The following is a 15,346-nucleotide window of genomic DNA, read 5'->3' on the forward strand; positions in this document are numbered from 1 at the left end:
GTTTGTTTATCTCCAAATTTAAAGAAAAACTGTGAGGCAGATATACTAAGATGAAATACAAATGGATCCCTAATTTGATTATAAGACATGATGTAGCTAAAACATTGTTTTTAACTGGATGTTTACTGACACAAGAAATTCATCAACAACCCACGGTGGTCATAACAGCTTACTTTACAGTTAAACATCGGCACAATGTTGAGTCCGAATTGTTGCAACATAATGCCGTCTTTCACACAGTCCGGCAGTGCATAGTCTGCACTGAACAGTGTCAGTACTGATGTGGACCCCTAACAGTACATGTACACATGTAGTAACAGTACAGGAAGCTGGGAAAATGTGATCCAGCTGATCTTGTTGAGGCAGTTTTCACTTGTTTCCATCTTTACCTTGGCCGATATTTAGAGCATTGTTTTGTGGTTCATTTATGCAATCTGGATAAAATCATTCTCCCATGTTATCATCATGATCTGATGTTATATTCTGAATTACAAGATTAAAGTTGTCAAACGTGATTTACAATCATCCATTTAAAAAAGATGTGCATTTTCTCTGCATCTCAGTAGATTTGTCTAGTTATATTTTTTGCTAATTGCACAGGAGTAAACTATGTCAGCACAAAGACATTTTATTTCTAATGGTGTCTTTATTAGATATCTGGGGGTGGCCGAATGGTTAGCGTATGTGCGCTGTATCATAACGTCTGTTTTTGAGTCAGCTTGTGGTTTTGATTTCCCGGTTGTATGTGACAAGGAGTAGGGTCGCCTGTCCAACCTCGTGGGTTTTCTCCAGGTCCTCTGGTTTCCTCTCACTGCTAAAGAGCCCTACACACAAGCGAATTATTGAAATAAAATTAAACCATGTTAGTCCTGAAACGACCTAGTTTGTGTCGAGTTTACTTTAAACCCCTGTTTAAACCCGCTATCAAATTATAACATAACAGTTGTAAGGAAATGATACAAAAACAAGCTAAAAGCTTAAATAAATTTGCAAGGATGGAGCATAAAAGTTGGACGTTAAACTCTATTTCATTTCTACTGGGTGTCCACATGGGCAACTTTTAAACAAATTTAAATGAATAATGAAAGCGAAATAATATGTGAGATATATTTGTTAAAAATTTGTCTGTATGCAACTGTATTCAAACGTGAATTTTAGTTTTACCCAGGCCTTGAAATAACCATTTTACTGTAGTTGTACCTGATGAAATGTGACAGGTGGTTTATTTCCAAGCTTTATGATATTGTAAATATATCATGATGGTCATTCATTGCACATGTTTCCACTTTAGAGAAAGCGCTGATAATCTCGTAGTGTACACAATTGAAAAGCAGGACTTTGATACGACTTAAATTGTAGATTATATATTTGTCATGAAAACTCAAAACTCAAATATTTTAAGGATGTTGCCCTTTTTTTGGTTGAAGCCTGCTTTTGTAAATAATTCAGTTTTCATGAATAATCATCTCTGGTACGTACAAATATAGTGTTTCCAGAATTTTTCAGTTCCTTCAAAGTTAACCTGTGATTCCCAGTCCACACATTTTTTATCTGTATTTTTCAGATAGTAAAAAATTAAGTGAATATGATATAATGGATGGTGTAAGAATTATGTTAACTGTTAAAAAATCTGGTAATAAAGACTCTTCTGTGATAACTGCCTCTCCTGTTTGGCAGAAAATGTTAGAATTTCTAAAAAGACACTTTAAAGAAAAGGATGCAGATTTAGTGTTGAAAGAATTTATAAAGGTAGAGTAATTTATAGAAATTTTGTTTTCTGGTATTTAAAGATGGGTTCCCAGAAAAGTATTTATCGGGTAGTTATTTCCAATAAAAGTATGGCAATTTTGGTATATATGGAAAGTAGAGATATCCAATCTTACTAGAAAAATATTGGATCCCCCGAAAAACACTCATGGAGCATATACAGGACAAAATGTAAGGGTTCCCCTAATCGACAGCCTGACGATTGGGAATTTCTGCATGTGTGATGTCAAAGGTCACATGCGAACATTGAGCGCTTGATGTACAAGTTGATAAACTTTATGAAGAGTTAGACGTACAACAATTTCTGAGATAAAAATGACGGAAAAGACGCAGGTAGTGGATAATCCGAGAATTTAATTAGGATTCGATATTTGTAATAAATAGTAAGCGATTAAAGAAAACATCGTCTTATGTATGCAATGAATTCTCCTCTTGACTTCCAAGAGAGTAAGTCACGTGAGGTAAACATGACCTGGTTTGATCGAATTTTTATAGCATGGCATTCATTTGCAATTACAATGTTTCAAAAGGATTTGAAGCAAAATTATGACAAATTAATTAGTTTGAATATGTTTTTGGTCCATATATACCATTAAATCACCTAGTTTGTAGTACGCAGGAATGTATCTTTACGAGTTTGATGCCAAGTATCCTTAAAGATAGATCATGTAACAATTTTTTAGAAATACATCCTACACATGTAATTACCAGGTAGCACCAGACGTAGATGTAAATATTGACTACCCCTGAGAAAAGTTTTGAGTTTTATACATGTAGGCCATTTTCGAACCACATGAAACTACTTGTTCCTTGACTGCATCAAATAACCAAAGTGAAATTTGGGGGGAAAGGGTTAAAGGGACAATAACACTCTTGCTGGCTTGACAGCTCCAGTAAATATATATTAGCCTTATTCTAAGTACACCTGTTGTGTAAATTATCCATTACATCCTATTTTACTTGTCCAGAGGGTTGGAAAATATTTTTAAATCCAAGTCACATTTGAAAAGGTTTACGTTGGGCTTTTCAAATCATTAAGTTGAATTTTTCCAATTTTTTAAATTAGGTGTGTTAAGATGAAATTTGTATCATCCATTAATTGGAATACTGTAAAATAGTACAATTTGTTGACCAGAATAAAGATTGGGACATATTATTCAGTTACAACAAGAGTGGTATTGAGCCTTAAATGTCGTACTTTTCTGCACCAACCAGGCTGCTGAGGACAGAAATACCGCCCAAGTCACATAAACGGTCCTTTAATCGTTCCCAGCCATGCATGTGACTGACGGTTTGAGGGAGTAAAGGAATCAGTATTTTCGGGCATTCCTTCGGCTAAAGGGTAATAACAGAACTATTTTCATTGTCACAATTTTGGCAAGTTTTGTACAATGAGCAAGAAATATACATGTATCAATACATAAATTTTATACTCTGCATTGGAGAAATCATTTAGGGCTGTCAAAAAATATTGCTATATTGAAATACAGTCTTCTGTGATACACACATTTGATACATTTTGACGTTTTCGCTTATTTTTATTTTAGAAATATGAAGTTAATTATTTGTTTTTCTTTGTAGAACTTTGATAATGGTCTGTCTAGTCTCAGCCTTGATGATATTGAGAGATTAGCAACTTCACAATTACAAACACAAATAACCTGAATACACAACAGAGAAATAACAAGAGACAATTTACTTAACATACCCAGCATAATGAACCAAAATTATTTAAATATATCATGGAGATCCTGTTTTTTTATTGTGTACAAAGTCTACATGTACAAAAAAAAAAAAATCAACGATTATTTCTGATACTACATGCAACAGATGTAGTTAAGTAATTCCGTTTATTATAACAGAAATATAGAATATTTCTTTTAATTGTTTCTGTTTCTATCCATTATTTATAAATTTTGCTCCATTTTATTGTTTCATCTTATATTTAAAAAAATATTGGAGATGGACACAGCTCACCATTAATTCCTACGCTGGTTACCCACAAATTAAGTGTCAAAGTTAATTTTAGTCTTTCCCTCCCTTTCCCGCCCCCCCCCCCCCCACCATTTTGCATGGCAATGTTTTGTTGACTTTTTGGTGTAGAATCGAAAAAAAGGTTTGAATATATTATTATTTTCTGCCAGTTTTTGGTGAATATTCATGATTTTGAGGCGGAAGGATAAAAGGGTTAAGAGGTTGGTTAGCTTGAATTGTCGGGTGGACAGGTACGTGTTAACTTGTGTCCTACATGTATTTCCAGTTTGTGTATCTCAAGTTTTCCATGATGAACCTCATACCAGCTTTTGAGCAAGAGGTTGGTACATTGTGCTCCATCTGTGATAGAAAGCGTGCAACCCCACAAAAATTTGGGAAAAAAGAGATGAGAATTAACATTAAAGTCAACAGGGATATTAATGGTGATCTGTGGCCAGATGAGAGGCTGTTGCAAAAGTTATCTCCCTTACATTTTTCCAGATAACTTTCTCTTTTGGAGATTGAGAATATAGTGATTCATCCAGTTATGTTTCTGTGGCATGTATTTTAATAAAGACTTTCCATTTTATCTCAAATAAGTAATATATAGATAATGCTGTACATAGTGTAATAAATTTTACTGTTTATGTGTTTTTAAAACACGCTAGTTTTGTTAAATATAACCAAAGAGGATGAGACCAGACAGATTGGCTTTATATATTTTGCTTTGCCAAAATGTTAATTTCAGATGATTTTTATTTGATCTGAAAAATAATTTATAAGTAAAATATCCCCTACAAGGCTGTGCTCTATGCAAAGGCGGATCCAGAGAACATGGATTGGGGGCGGGGCGCACAGGTGGCGAAGCTGCATGCTGCAAACACTTAAGGCACAATATGCACATGGGGGGGGGGGGGCGGCGGAAAATTTTGAAAACTAGAAACCTGATCTGATCTGAGACAAGAATTTGGTTCTAATATAATGAATTATAATGAGGGAATTTTGCCCGGACAGTGGCACTACTGCCTACTCTTATTTCAAATTCCAACAGTCAAGTGTTCTCGTACGCGTGGACTATCTCTTCACCGACTCTTAAAGAAAATATAAAATCAAGAAGAAAAACAAATTTATGATAAAAATATGTCATGGTCCATTTATTGTGTGAATAATTAATATACTTCAACAATACATTACAAAACAATATAAAATATAACAAATATATATAATATACTTTTATCATATATATACATACACATTTACCATAATATACAAATATAAATGGATATGTCTTTGGCAACATGGAAATACATATTTAAAAATAATTCTGGATAACGTATCTGTGCAATACTTTGACTATTAACTATTTTAATTTCACATTCTTTACTTAACCATTTGGGATGGGGGCCAACGCTTGCGGTTCAGATAATAATGTCTAGTGGCATGGGATTTGATCCGAACTTTGTACGTGACAAGGAGTAGGGTCACCTGTCCAGCTTTGTGTTTTTCCTATGGTTTCCATCCTTTGCTAAAGACTCCTAATGCGCAGGTGAGTTATTGAAAGAAAATTATAACCATATTGACCAGTAAAAAAAGGGTTAAAGGTCAACAATTTATCTTAATATTACAGTACTAGATTTTTCAATTACTTCTATTAAACTAAAAGTACATTTGTCAACAACTTGAATATTACAACCAATTCCTATTAAAGTGGGGATCACGTGGCTTAGTGGGTAAGACACTGACTCGCTAGCCTAGAGGTCAGGTGTTCGATCCCTGCATTGGCCGAGAAAGTTCATTCAGATTTTCCGGTGTGGTTTCCCCCTTGTCAGTGATGCAGGATGGAGGGCCTGACAAAACTGAGGTCCCGTGTACACATTGGCGTGCACGTAAAAGATCCCTTGGCAGTTGGAATTCGATATAAGAGTAGGCCGTAGTGCCGCTGCCCGGGCAAAATTTCCCTCATAGCACACTGTATGGCGTATGCCCGTCTTCATTAGCCCAGTTTAGGAGCAGAACAGTAGGACGTTAAACCCCATTTCATTTCATTTCATTTCATTTCCAATTAAAGTACATTCTTCAACAATTTGACTATAAAATTAAAACCTTAAAATTAAATAGTAATATACCATATGAAATATGGTTGGACATACCGATCTATATAGAATAAATAATTCATAAATACAAACTGTTATACAATGACGTTATCATCATACTCGTAAAAATGCCTGGACTATTTTGTTTTTAAACATTCCAATTTAGAATAATATGAATATCATTATTTAAAATTTTAATAAAAGATTATGCTAAAATAATAAATATTGAAAAAAAATAAATTGTGATACCAAATAAACTTGAATATTATGCGTATATAAACACAGTTAATGTGAACACATGCCTATTGTGAGATACAATTTTATTAACATATTAAGTAAAACTTATTTTATTGCACTTTAACGACTACTTTTTAGGGGATTTTGACTCTGATTGTAGAGATGTTAACTCTCAACAAAACAATTCAGATCTACACTGAAAATTCTTCATTTGACAGGTCAGGTTGACAGATTTCATTGATAGTTATTTCTGAATAAACTGCATTTATCTCCCCTTCTACATGATAAGCTGGCTGCTGATATGTGGACGGTTTGGAAGATTTGGATTGGAAAGAATTTTGGTTCTTAATCATGGAAACCTGAAAATAAAACATACAATTATATTTTTAAGACAATTTATTTACCAGACAATTTTATACCGATCAGATTATAATTTTCGGCATTTGAGGGTTCACAAAGTCAAACAAGGTTCATTTGAACATTCACAAGGTTCACAAAGTCAAACAAGGGCCATACCTCTAGAAGTTATTGAAGGAAATTGCTGAAATTCACAAATTCAAATGATGCATATAAATTCCATACACATTAGATAACTTTCAACAATTGAGCATTAACAAGGTTCAAAAAAGTGAAACAAGGGCCATAACTCTAGAAGTAATTATTGTAAATTGCTGAAATTCAATGACTTTTGCCATTAAAGCGTTCACATGGTCCAACAAAGTTCAACATCCTACTGTTCAGCTCCGACTGGGCTAATGAAGACAGGCAATCGCCGTACAGTGAGCTATGAGGAAAATTTTGTCTACTCTTTTAACGAATTCCAACTGCCAAGGGATCTTTTACGTGCACGCCAATATGTACACGGGACCTTGGTTTTTCCTCCATCTGAACGACTAGACAGCTGTCCTTATCAGGCCATCAACGTCAGAAAATCTGGATGAACTTTCTCAGTCAACCCGCGACCTCCAGACTAGCGAGCCAGTGTCTTACCCACTTAGCCACTGTGGCTCCACTTTGTTGTAATTAGAGTCATACACTTTTAAATTATTATAATGAAATAGATACATGTACATACCCTATGGAAATGGCAAGCACATTTTCCTTGTAGGAAGTCTTTATATCTCGCCATTGTCATATTAAATGTATCGACTACATGGTAGCCATTTTTAGTTGCATAATCTAGTAGTACTCTATTGTGGTTTAATAATTTTTCATGGTCAGGCTGAAATAAAAAAGATATTCAAAACCTTTTATAGATGACAATGTTGGAAGAAAAGATGAAATTTGTTTCCATGAAAACACAAAACGATTCAATGCAATAATAGGTTGATGTGTGGTTCAAAATTTTATAAAGATAACATGAATGGTTTATTAGATACGTTCAGGAAACTAACGAATTTAGGACACAAGGATAGAAGGAGTCCATTTAGATATCCCTACCATAACTTTGTTAGAGAGAGAGAGCTGCGGTTTAACATCCACTGGACACAAACTAGGTCATTTCGGGACTAACATATGGTTCAATTATATTTCAACTATTTGCTTGCACCGAGGACCTGGAGTAAACCCACAAGGTTGTCACGTACAACCTGGGAATCGAAACCACGGCAGATGACTCAATGACAGACCTTATGATACAGCGCATGGACATCCAACACCCCCCAACTTTGTTTGTTGCGGGGATAATTAATACATGATTAACCAGAAAAACATGGGAGACTATTCAGACTAGAATGGGTATTCTAGAATTATGGGCAAGGAACAGCATCAAGTCTAAGTTGTTGTGGTGCACATAAAAAAAACACTTGACATCAAACCCAAATGATAATAACTAATCCCTCACATCACCTTCGAGATCCTAGTGTAGAAAAGACAATTAAAACAAAATTTTGAACTCAGACAAGCGAAACGAAATAGGATCTGTGTTTTTATCAGATTGTTATATAACTTACCTGTGATAAACAATGGACACCACTAACAGGTTGATGAAATCCTGCACCTAATCCCTTTAATACCAGTCTAATACCTGTAAGACCCTCTCTGAAAAATAACATCTAAAATAATAGAATCTATCTCTAGGCCGTTTAATTAATATCTGCATCCACAATGGCGATATTGCCGACAAGGACAGTTTTATCGCCAACGAGGAAAGTTATTCCGCCGACGAGGAAAGTTTTATCGCCGACGAAGAAAGTTTTTTCGCCGACAAGGAAAGTTTTATCACCAACAAGGAAAGTTTTAGCCGGTTCAAGTCCTAAAGATTTAAACAAAAACCTGGGATAACCCAATGGTAACATGTTATCCCAGTCAACAAATGAATATAATTAGTGTCTGGGGTTATTGGCATGCAGTTGGAAATTGATATAAGAGTAGGCCGTAGCACCGCTGTCCGGGCAAAATTTCCCTCATAGCACACTGCATGGCGTATGCCCGTCTTCATTAGCCCAGCATATTAAATGACCAAACAAAATTATATGTACAACAATTTCAAAACAATCTGATCAAAATTATTCAATATATTACTTTTTATTTTATGATCAGTAGTGGAATACCGCATTTTATCAGTGAAATAAAAGTGTTATTCCACTGGCTAGTTGTTTTTACCTAAAATGATTGTAAAATCATAAAATAAATAGAACATTTGTCGTTTTGTCGTGAATAACATATTTTATTTCATCTCTAAGCAAGAAAACGTTTATATTTTCACTCATGCTACGCATTCGTGAAAATATAAGTTTTCTTGCTTCTCGATGAAATAAAATATGTTATTCACTCTAAAACGACAAATATCCTCTATTTATATGTCAGACCCTCTAAAACACTTGGTTGATTGGCGCATGACATCATATGCACTACACGATATACACTTATGTTTATTGATGGTTCAATTAACAAATCATTAGTTAAAAAAACCACAACACAATTTGTACTTGAACACGATAAGAGAATACTTGCCGAAACGTCGTACTATATGTGTATAACCCATATAAATTGTGTTGTGGTTTTTTTAATGTGCTTAATCGCTAAATGCCACTCAAGGATTATAACAAATCATAACCTAAGCTAGAAATAAGTAAATACTATATTAGACAGAAGAATACTATGTTTTTTGTATCACAATGTATTTGTTTAATTGTGTTTGACTCAATCTATAAATGCTGACAGTATGAAAATGATTTCTTTTTACAACTAATGGCTTAAAAAAGGTTTTTACCTATTTAATGCCTTTTTAACAACATTAATATGGTGTTTTCCCAACCAATGAACACCACCCATCACTAAAACTGTATTACTGTTATTCTGTAATGGCATACTTCTAAAAAACATGAATGGTAAAAATTTAGATTTTATTAATCGAAGTTACAGCATTTCATTATGAATTCAGGGGGTTGTGGGGAGGGGGAGGGGGAAGGAGAAGGAGAGGGAGGGGTAGGAGCCATGGAGGCTCAGAGAGTATGGTGCTGGCTCGCTAACAACTGCTGCCTGAGAAAGCCCCTCAGGAGTTTCCTGCCTGATTTCTCTTATCAGTGGTACACAACGGAAAGCTTGTCAAGAAAAAGTGTCTAGTAGTTCGGAGAGGATGAAAAACCATGATACATTGTGTACTCATTTGCGTGCATGTAAATTCGATGAAGAGTAGGCGAATTCATTGCTGTCCAGACACAATTTTCCTCTCGTTATATCGTCTGGCATATGTCCATCTTCATTAGCCTGGTTGGTGCTGAAAATTAGGACATTCAATTTCATTTCATTTTATTATGCGATTTAACATTTCTTAAGATTTTAAGAGAGACCCAAGTCAATGGAAAATTAAGCATCATATTTTTTAGTACTTTCATTAAATATAGGTATACATACCGTTTCATTAGTTGATATAAAGCTTTATCAAATACAGGTCGGTGTTCAGCTGGTAACCAGAACTGTGGATAATACGCAAAACTAAACATAGTTCTATTATTATTGAGATTAGAATAGACTTTTAAATTATGTGTTTTATCCCATTCTAACAGCGAACCATTCACTTGTTCTGTCATATAATGTAGTATACCACGATTAGTAGAATCACCAATAAATAAAACCTGTAATGGAATCAAATGACGAAATTAATTACCACGGTACATCATTCTCAATCTCGTCAGGGAAATGAAATGGGGTATAACATCCTACTTTTCTACACCGACTGGACTAATGAAGATGAGACCCCTCGGGGAAATTGTTAATAATTTTTTTTTATTCTTTATTCATTCATAGATATCGTTTAGTTTGTTCCTACTGCCAAGTAACGGACAATGCAGTCAAACTGCTTAGCAAAATATATAACACAAATTTTTCATTACAAAATCCAGAATTTTGTATAGATGTATGTCATAAAATTTCTATAGACAATATCCGGGACTTAAACCAGAATACGACATTGAGTGATATGAGTATTAATTTCCATGTAATACGTTAAAATCATACTACCTTTTTTCCAGCTAAACAATCTTTTAATTTTTCCCTTGATATGCGTTTATGTTGACATGTTTTAGGCTGCCATATTGCCTGTTTCCAATAGCAACTGTTGCTATCTCTACACAGATTACAAGGAACATACCATTCACCTGCACAAAAACAAACATTTTACAAACTGTTGAGTAAATTTGATAACGTAAGTGTGATGCTAATCTCCTGTCAAAAAATCAAGCAATAATTGTATTCAATATAATTGTGACTTGTGTATTTCCAGTTCAATTACTAATTGTCATTAAAACAATTTAAAATAATGATGGTGTATTTAAAATTATTTATGTATTGACGAACCTGGAGAGTTACCCCTAGAACATGATGGTAATGTTGATGCTAGATTGTTGGTAAAAGACTTCCAGTTAGAATGAGATGATACAGGCTGTAAACCACAAGCATCCCACATTGAAAATGATAGAGAACAGTCCTATAAAGAAACATTTTCACAAATTAGGTAGGTATCACTTTTGAATATCTGGTAAAAAAATCTACCTGTTTAGTCACGAACAATCACCGAATCAAACTCACAACAACAATTGCGACATACCAAATATAACAAGTGCAATGTTTACGACTTTTTGGATACCCAAATCAATGAAAATATTCCAGTCATAATCCTTTTTTTTGAAGCGGGGAGCTATAATCGCTCACTAACCAGGAGGTCTGATGGAGTTCCTCTGGATTCGTTGTCTGGTTTCCTATCGTCAGAGGTCAGACGGGAAGGAGGGCCTGGCAAGTTAAAGGATTTTGCTCTGATGGAATGAAAAATTGAGGTCCAAAGCATACCACTGACAGTATATTAAAGATCCCCCTGGAAATTGAAATCACAATCATAACACACTACATTGCGTCTGCACCATTTACCAAGTTGGTGCGGACAAGTAAGACATTAAAGGTCATTGGAAAAGCTTCAAATTTTTTTATGTCGACATAGAAATATAGACTAAAATATGAGCAGAAGGACAAAACTTACATCACAGATTATTTACTGACGGAAAGTTACCACTACTCATGGAGAAAGGTGGAAATTACTAACGTTGAAATTTAACTGTTGCAGGTAATATTGACTTATGGAAAGGATATGTTGACATAATTACTTGCATTCTGTAAAAACTTTATGAAGCTTTTCCGGTGACCTTTAATTAAACACTGTTTCATATCATTTGTTTGAAATAAAACAGTGATGGAATATGAAGAATGTTACCTGCTTTAAACTACAGATTTGATGAGGTTTAGAAGAAGAGAATGATGACTGTATATCTGGATCTTGTCTTGTTATTAATATAGTATATGTATTAACAACCCATGTATCAGAATGACTAGTATCAACTATAAATATCCACATCTTATTTTCTCCTATACCCAATGTTATATTCGATATCCTGAAATTTATACATAATTAATTAGTGGCCACATTGATTGCCGATTTTACTATTCAAATCTTATTAGAATACTATTAGAATATTCATTATTAGTCATTATTTGAATGCTATACAAGTCATTATTCAAAACTTATAAATAATTTGTTGTCACCCCCGTTGCTGCTTTTACCATTATAATATTCATTACAAGTCATAATTAAAAATTTATACATGATAAATTGCTACTTGTACTACTGGTATATTCATTTTAAGTCATTATAGTTATTATTTGAACACTATTAAAATATTCATTATATGTCATATTCAAAATTTATACATGATTAATAGGAATATTAATTTGAAGTCACTATTCGAATAATATTTGAATAGTCATTATTTGAATACTATTAGAATATTCATTATAAGTCATTATTTGAATACTATTAGAATATTCATTACATGTCATTATTTGAATGCTATTTAAATATTGAATACAAGTCATTATTTAGTTATTTGGATATTTATTATTCAAAATTTGAATTATATTCTCACCCACTATCTCCTTGCTTGTCTTCAAGTCTGGCTTGAGATGAACAACTCTTAGCAAACGCCATAACAGTTAATAACATGACATCATAGTGTACTACAGCTTCATAATCAGTGACGAGAGGAGAAAACTCTGGTGTTAATTTGATTGGTGGATATGTTGATAGGTAGCCTAAATATGGCATACTAGATGGATCTAAAATTATAAAGATCATATTTACACATTTTGTTTATTAGAGAGAGAGAGAGAGAGAGAGAGAGAGAGAGAGAGAGATTGTGTTAAACATCCACTCCACACTGATTTTGGGGTAGTACAATTTTTTCCCCGTAAATTGACTGTAGGCCTACATACGGGTCTTTAGCAGTGGGAGGAAACCGGGAAACTTGAAGAAAACCCATGAAATTGGACAGGCTTTGGATTAAAACCATGCCACTAGACTGAGTGACAGCCCACACATTAGACCACTCAACCACCCAAATCCCATATCTGATAAAATATAATTAATTACCTTTATCACAATTTGGCCTTGTAAAATTTTCTGGAAGAAACAAAAAAATGTATTGGAGAAACAATCTACTCTGATAGAAATATAAAGTGGTATTCTGTGTATTCCATATCAACCAGTCAACTTGTCAATAACTTATTTGTAGATTTAATTTGAATATTCAACATTTGGTATGTTCAATTTAATTCTATATATGAAATGTGATGAACAAAATATACAGCCAGTCAGCAGACAATTCTTCTTGGAGCCCTCTGCCCTTCCATGCTACCAATACATGGGACCTCAATTTTTCGACAATACTCTTGTTTTTTGCTAGAATTTGTTATAAACCTACTCACCAAGTACTTTATTTGTGTTTACTGTTTTTCTTGGCTCCAATTTATTCATTATTTTTATGCCACCTTTTATTGGTTGTTTGGAATCTCTAGAAAAATAAAACCATAGCAACTATAATTATCATGATTTCACAGTATATAGTACATTTCACTAATCTGAAACATAATAAATACCTGGCAACCACAGAGTGGTCTCCCCACCATTGAATGTTAAATTTTTTTTTAAACAAAAGGACTGCCCAATAAGTGACAGTTTTGTGGGTACAGAATAAAATATACTGTTTTGAGAATGCTCTCCCCACCCCACCCTTCACAATTATCAATTTAAGTACCGTAATTAAAACATCTTTGTCCATGACTCCTCCTCCCTTTCACCAACAATCCTCCATATGCCACTACTGGCAACATATTGTTCCAGAGAATCAAGAGATTATATGAAAATATTATTTGTTAATTATACCAGGTGCATATCCAGAGAGGGGTCCAGACCCTCCCCTGCTTGAGCACAGCATTTTTTTATTCCTACATTTATCGAAATAACGTTGAACAAACATGCGAAGCATTGTTGCCATTTTGGCCTCAGTCCACTCTAATCCTACACTCATATACGCCTAAATGAGCAGAAATATTGTCTCAGAGCTCCTGATTTTATCAAATTCTTGGCTAATCCCCCAGATATCACGCCAAACTTGATGTTGTCGACTCCACCTTTGACCCCCCTCCCCTCCCCCCACCGCTCAAATTCCTGAATACTCCCCTGTATACTTACATAGGAATGTTCATGTCATCGTAAGTTTCAACCCTATCTTCATTATCAAAATTAGCATAGAATCTCTCTAAACTCAACAGGTAGGAATGTAGACTAGATGTCGTATGTTGACCATTCTCAATTCGTCTACTTGTTTTATTTTTATTGTAAATGTTTTCCAACAAACTGGTATATTTTACTGATGATCTGAGAGGGTACAGCTGTCAAATAAATAACAAATTGTCAGTTTTACAAATCAGAAATAGGTCAGTTACTGGAAGACTATGTTTGATGTACCTTGAATTGAGAGAATTACGTTGTCCAGGCTTGGAAATCAACACTGAATCATGCTGTTGATTTTGATAGAATCATCCAATAGAGATAGCCATAGGATGTTTTGATTCTGGACACAGGCTGGCTGCCAGAATAGATGAAATGGGGTTTAACATCCTACTGTTCTCCTCTGACTGAGCTAATGAAAACAGGCATACGCCATGCAGTGTGGGAGGAGGGAAATTTTGTCCAGGCAGCGGCACTATGGCCTACTCTTATATCAAATTCCAACTGCCAAGGGATCTTTTACGTGCACGCCAATGTATACACAGGACCTTGTTTTTTCGTCTCATCTGAATGACTATACAGCTGTCCTTGTCAGGCCCTCCATCGTGCACCACTGACAAGCAAAAACCACGTCGTAAAATCCTGATGAACTTTCTCGGCCAATGCTGGGATCGAACACTCGGCAAGCCAGCTTCTTACCCACCTAGCCACCATGGCTCCCCAGAATAACTGACTTTCACAGTAGCTTCAAATCAAGAGAATATCTATAATATTCATTTTGGTATTATAGATTGAAATTGTAGTCTTGAAGATCCTCATTGAAATTTGACTATGATGTTTAAAATATGTTCACTGCCGTGTTTCTGTTTCAAACACGTCTGACATGGAAGATTTTGAAACCAAAATCCTGGCCCGCACTCTGATTTAGAGCATTTTAACACTGATTACCTTTCTAAAATTTCCCATATTTAAATGTTCCTGTCTGTTTTTTAAAGCATACTGTACATCATCTTCATGTAAACATAAACTTCTATCTTTATTACAGATCTGTTGATTCTGTGAAATAAAACATTAAAGATACATTATGGGAGATTAGATAAAGAGTTGGCAGTTCTCACTATAATAGTTAAAAACTAGATAATGTAAAGGGAATTTGCTGAAAAATTCTGTCAAATTGATCCACCCTGAACCATAAACTTCTATCTTTATTACAGAT

General features: G+C 34.4%; 1 protein-coding gene across 1 annotated transcript in view; it reads right to left on the minus strand.

Annotated features, from left to right (window-relative positions):
• Positions 1-4,866: 4,866 nt before the first annotated feature.
• Positions 4,867-15,346, minus strand: part of LOC126827312 (cadherin-like and PC-esterase domain-containing protein 1) — a 65,862-nt gene continuing 55,382 nt past the window's right edge. Inside the window, exons 11-23 of the mRNA XM_050556584.2 lie at positions 15,079-15,186; positions 14,092-14,291; positions 13,326-13,411; positions 12,991-13,020; positions 12,488-12,677; positions 11,779-11,956; positions 10,872-11,001; positions 10,536-10,672; positions 9,930-10,150; positions 9,286-9,387; positions 8,024-8,111; positions 7,147-7,293; positions 4,867-6,430 (exon numbers count right to left, since the gene is read on the minus strand). Coding sequence (XP_050412541.1) covers positions 6,263-6,430; positions 7,147-7,293; positions 8,024-8,111; positions 9,286-9,387; positions 9,930-10,150; positions 10,536-10,672; positions 10,872-11,001; positions 11,779-11,956; positions 12,488-12,677; positions 12,991-13,020; positions 13,326-13,411; positions 14,092-14,291; positions 15,079-15,186 — 1,785 coding nt within the window. The 3' untranslated portion in view covers positions 4,867-6,262. The remainder of the gene's footprint in view (positions 6,431-7,146; positions 7,294-8,023; positions 8,112-9,285; positions 9,388-9,929; positions 10,151-10,535; positions 10,673-10,871; positions 11,002-11,778; positions 11,957-12,487; positions 12,678-12,990; positions 13,021-13,325; positions 13,412-14,091; positions 14,292-15,078; positions 15,187-15,346) is intronic.

This window comes from Patella vulgata, chromosome 7, assembly GCF_932274485.2.
Source record: "Patella vulgata chromosome 7, xgPatVulg1.2, whole genome shotgun sequence".
Lineage (NCBI taxonomy): Eukaryota > Metazoa > Mollusca > Gastropoda > Patellidae > Patella > Patella vulgata.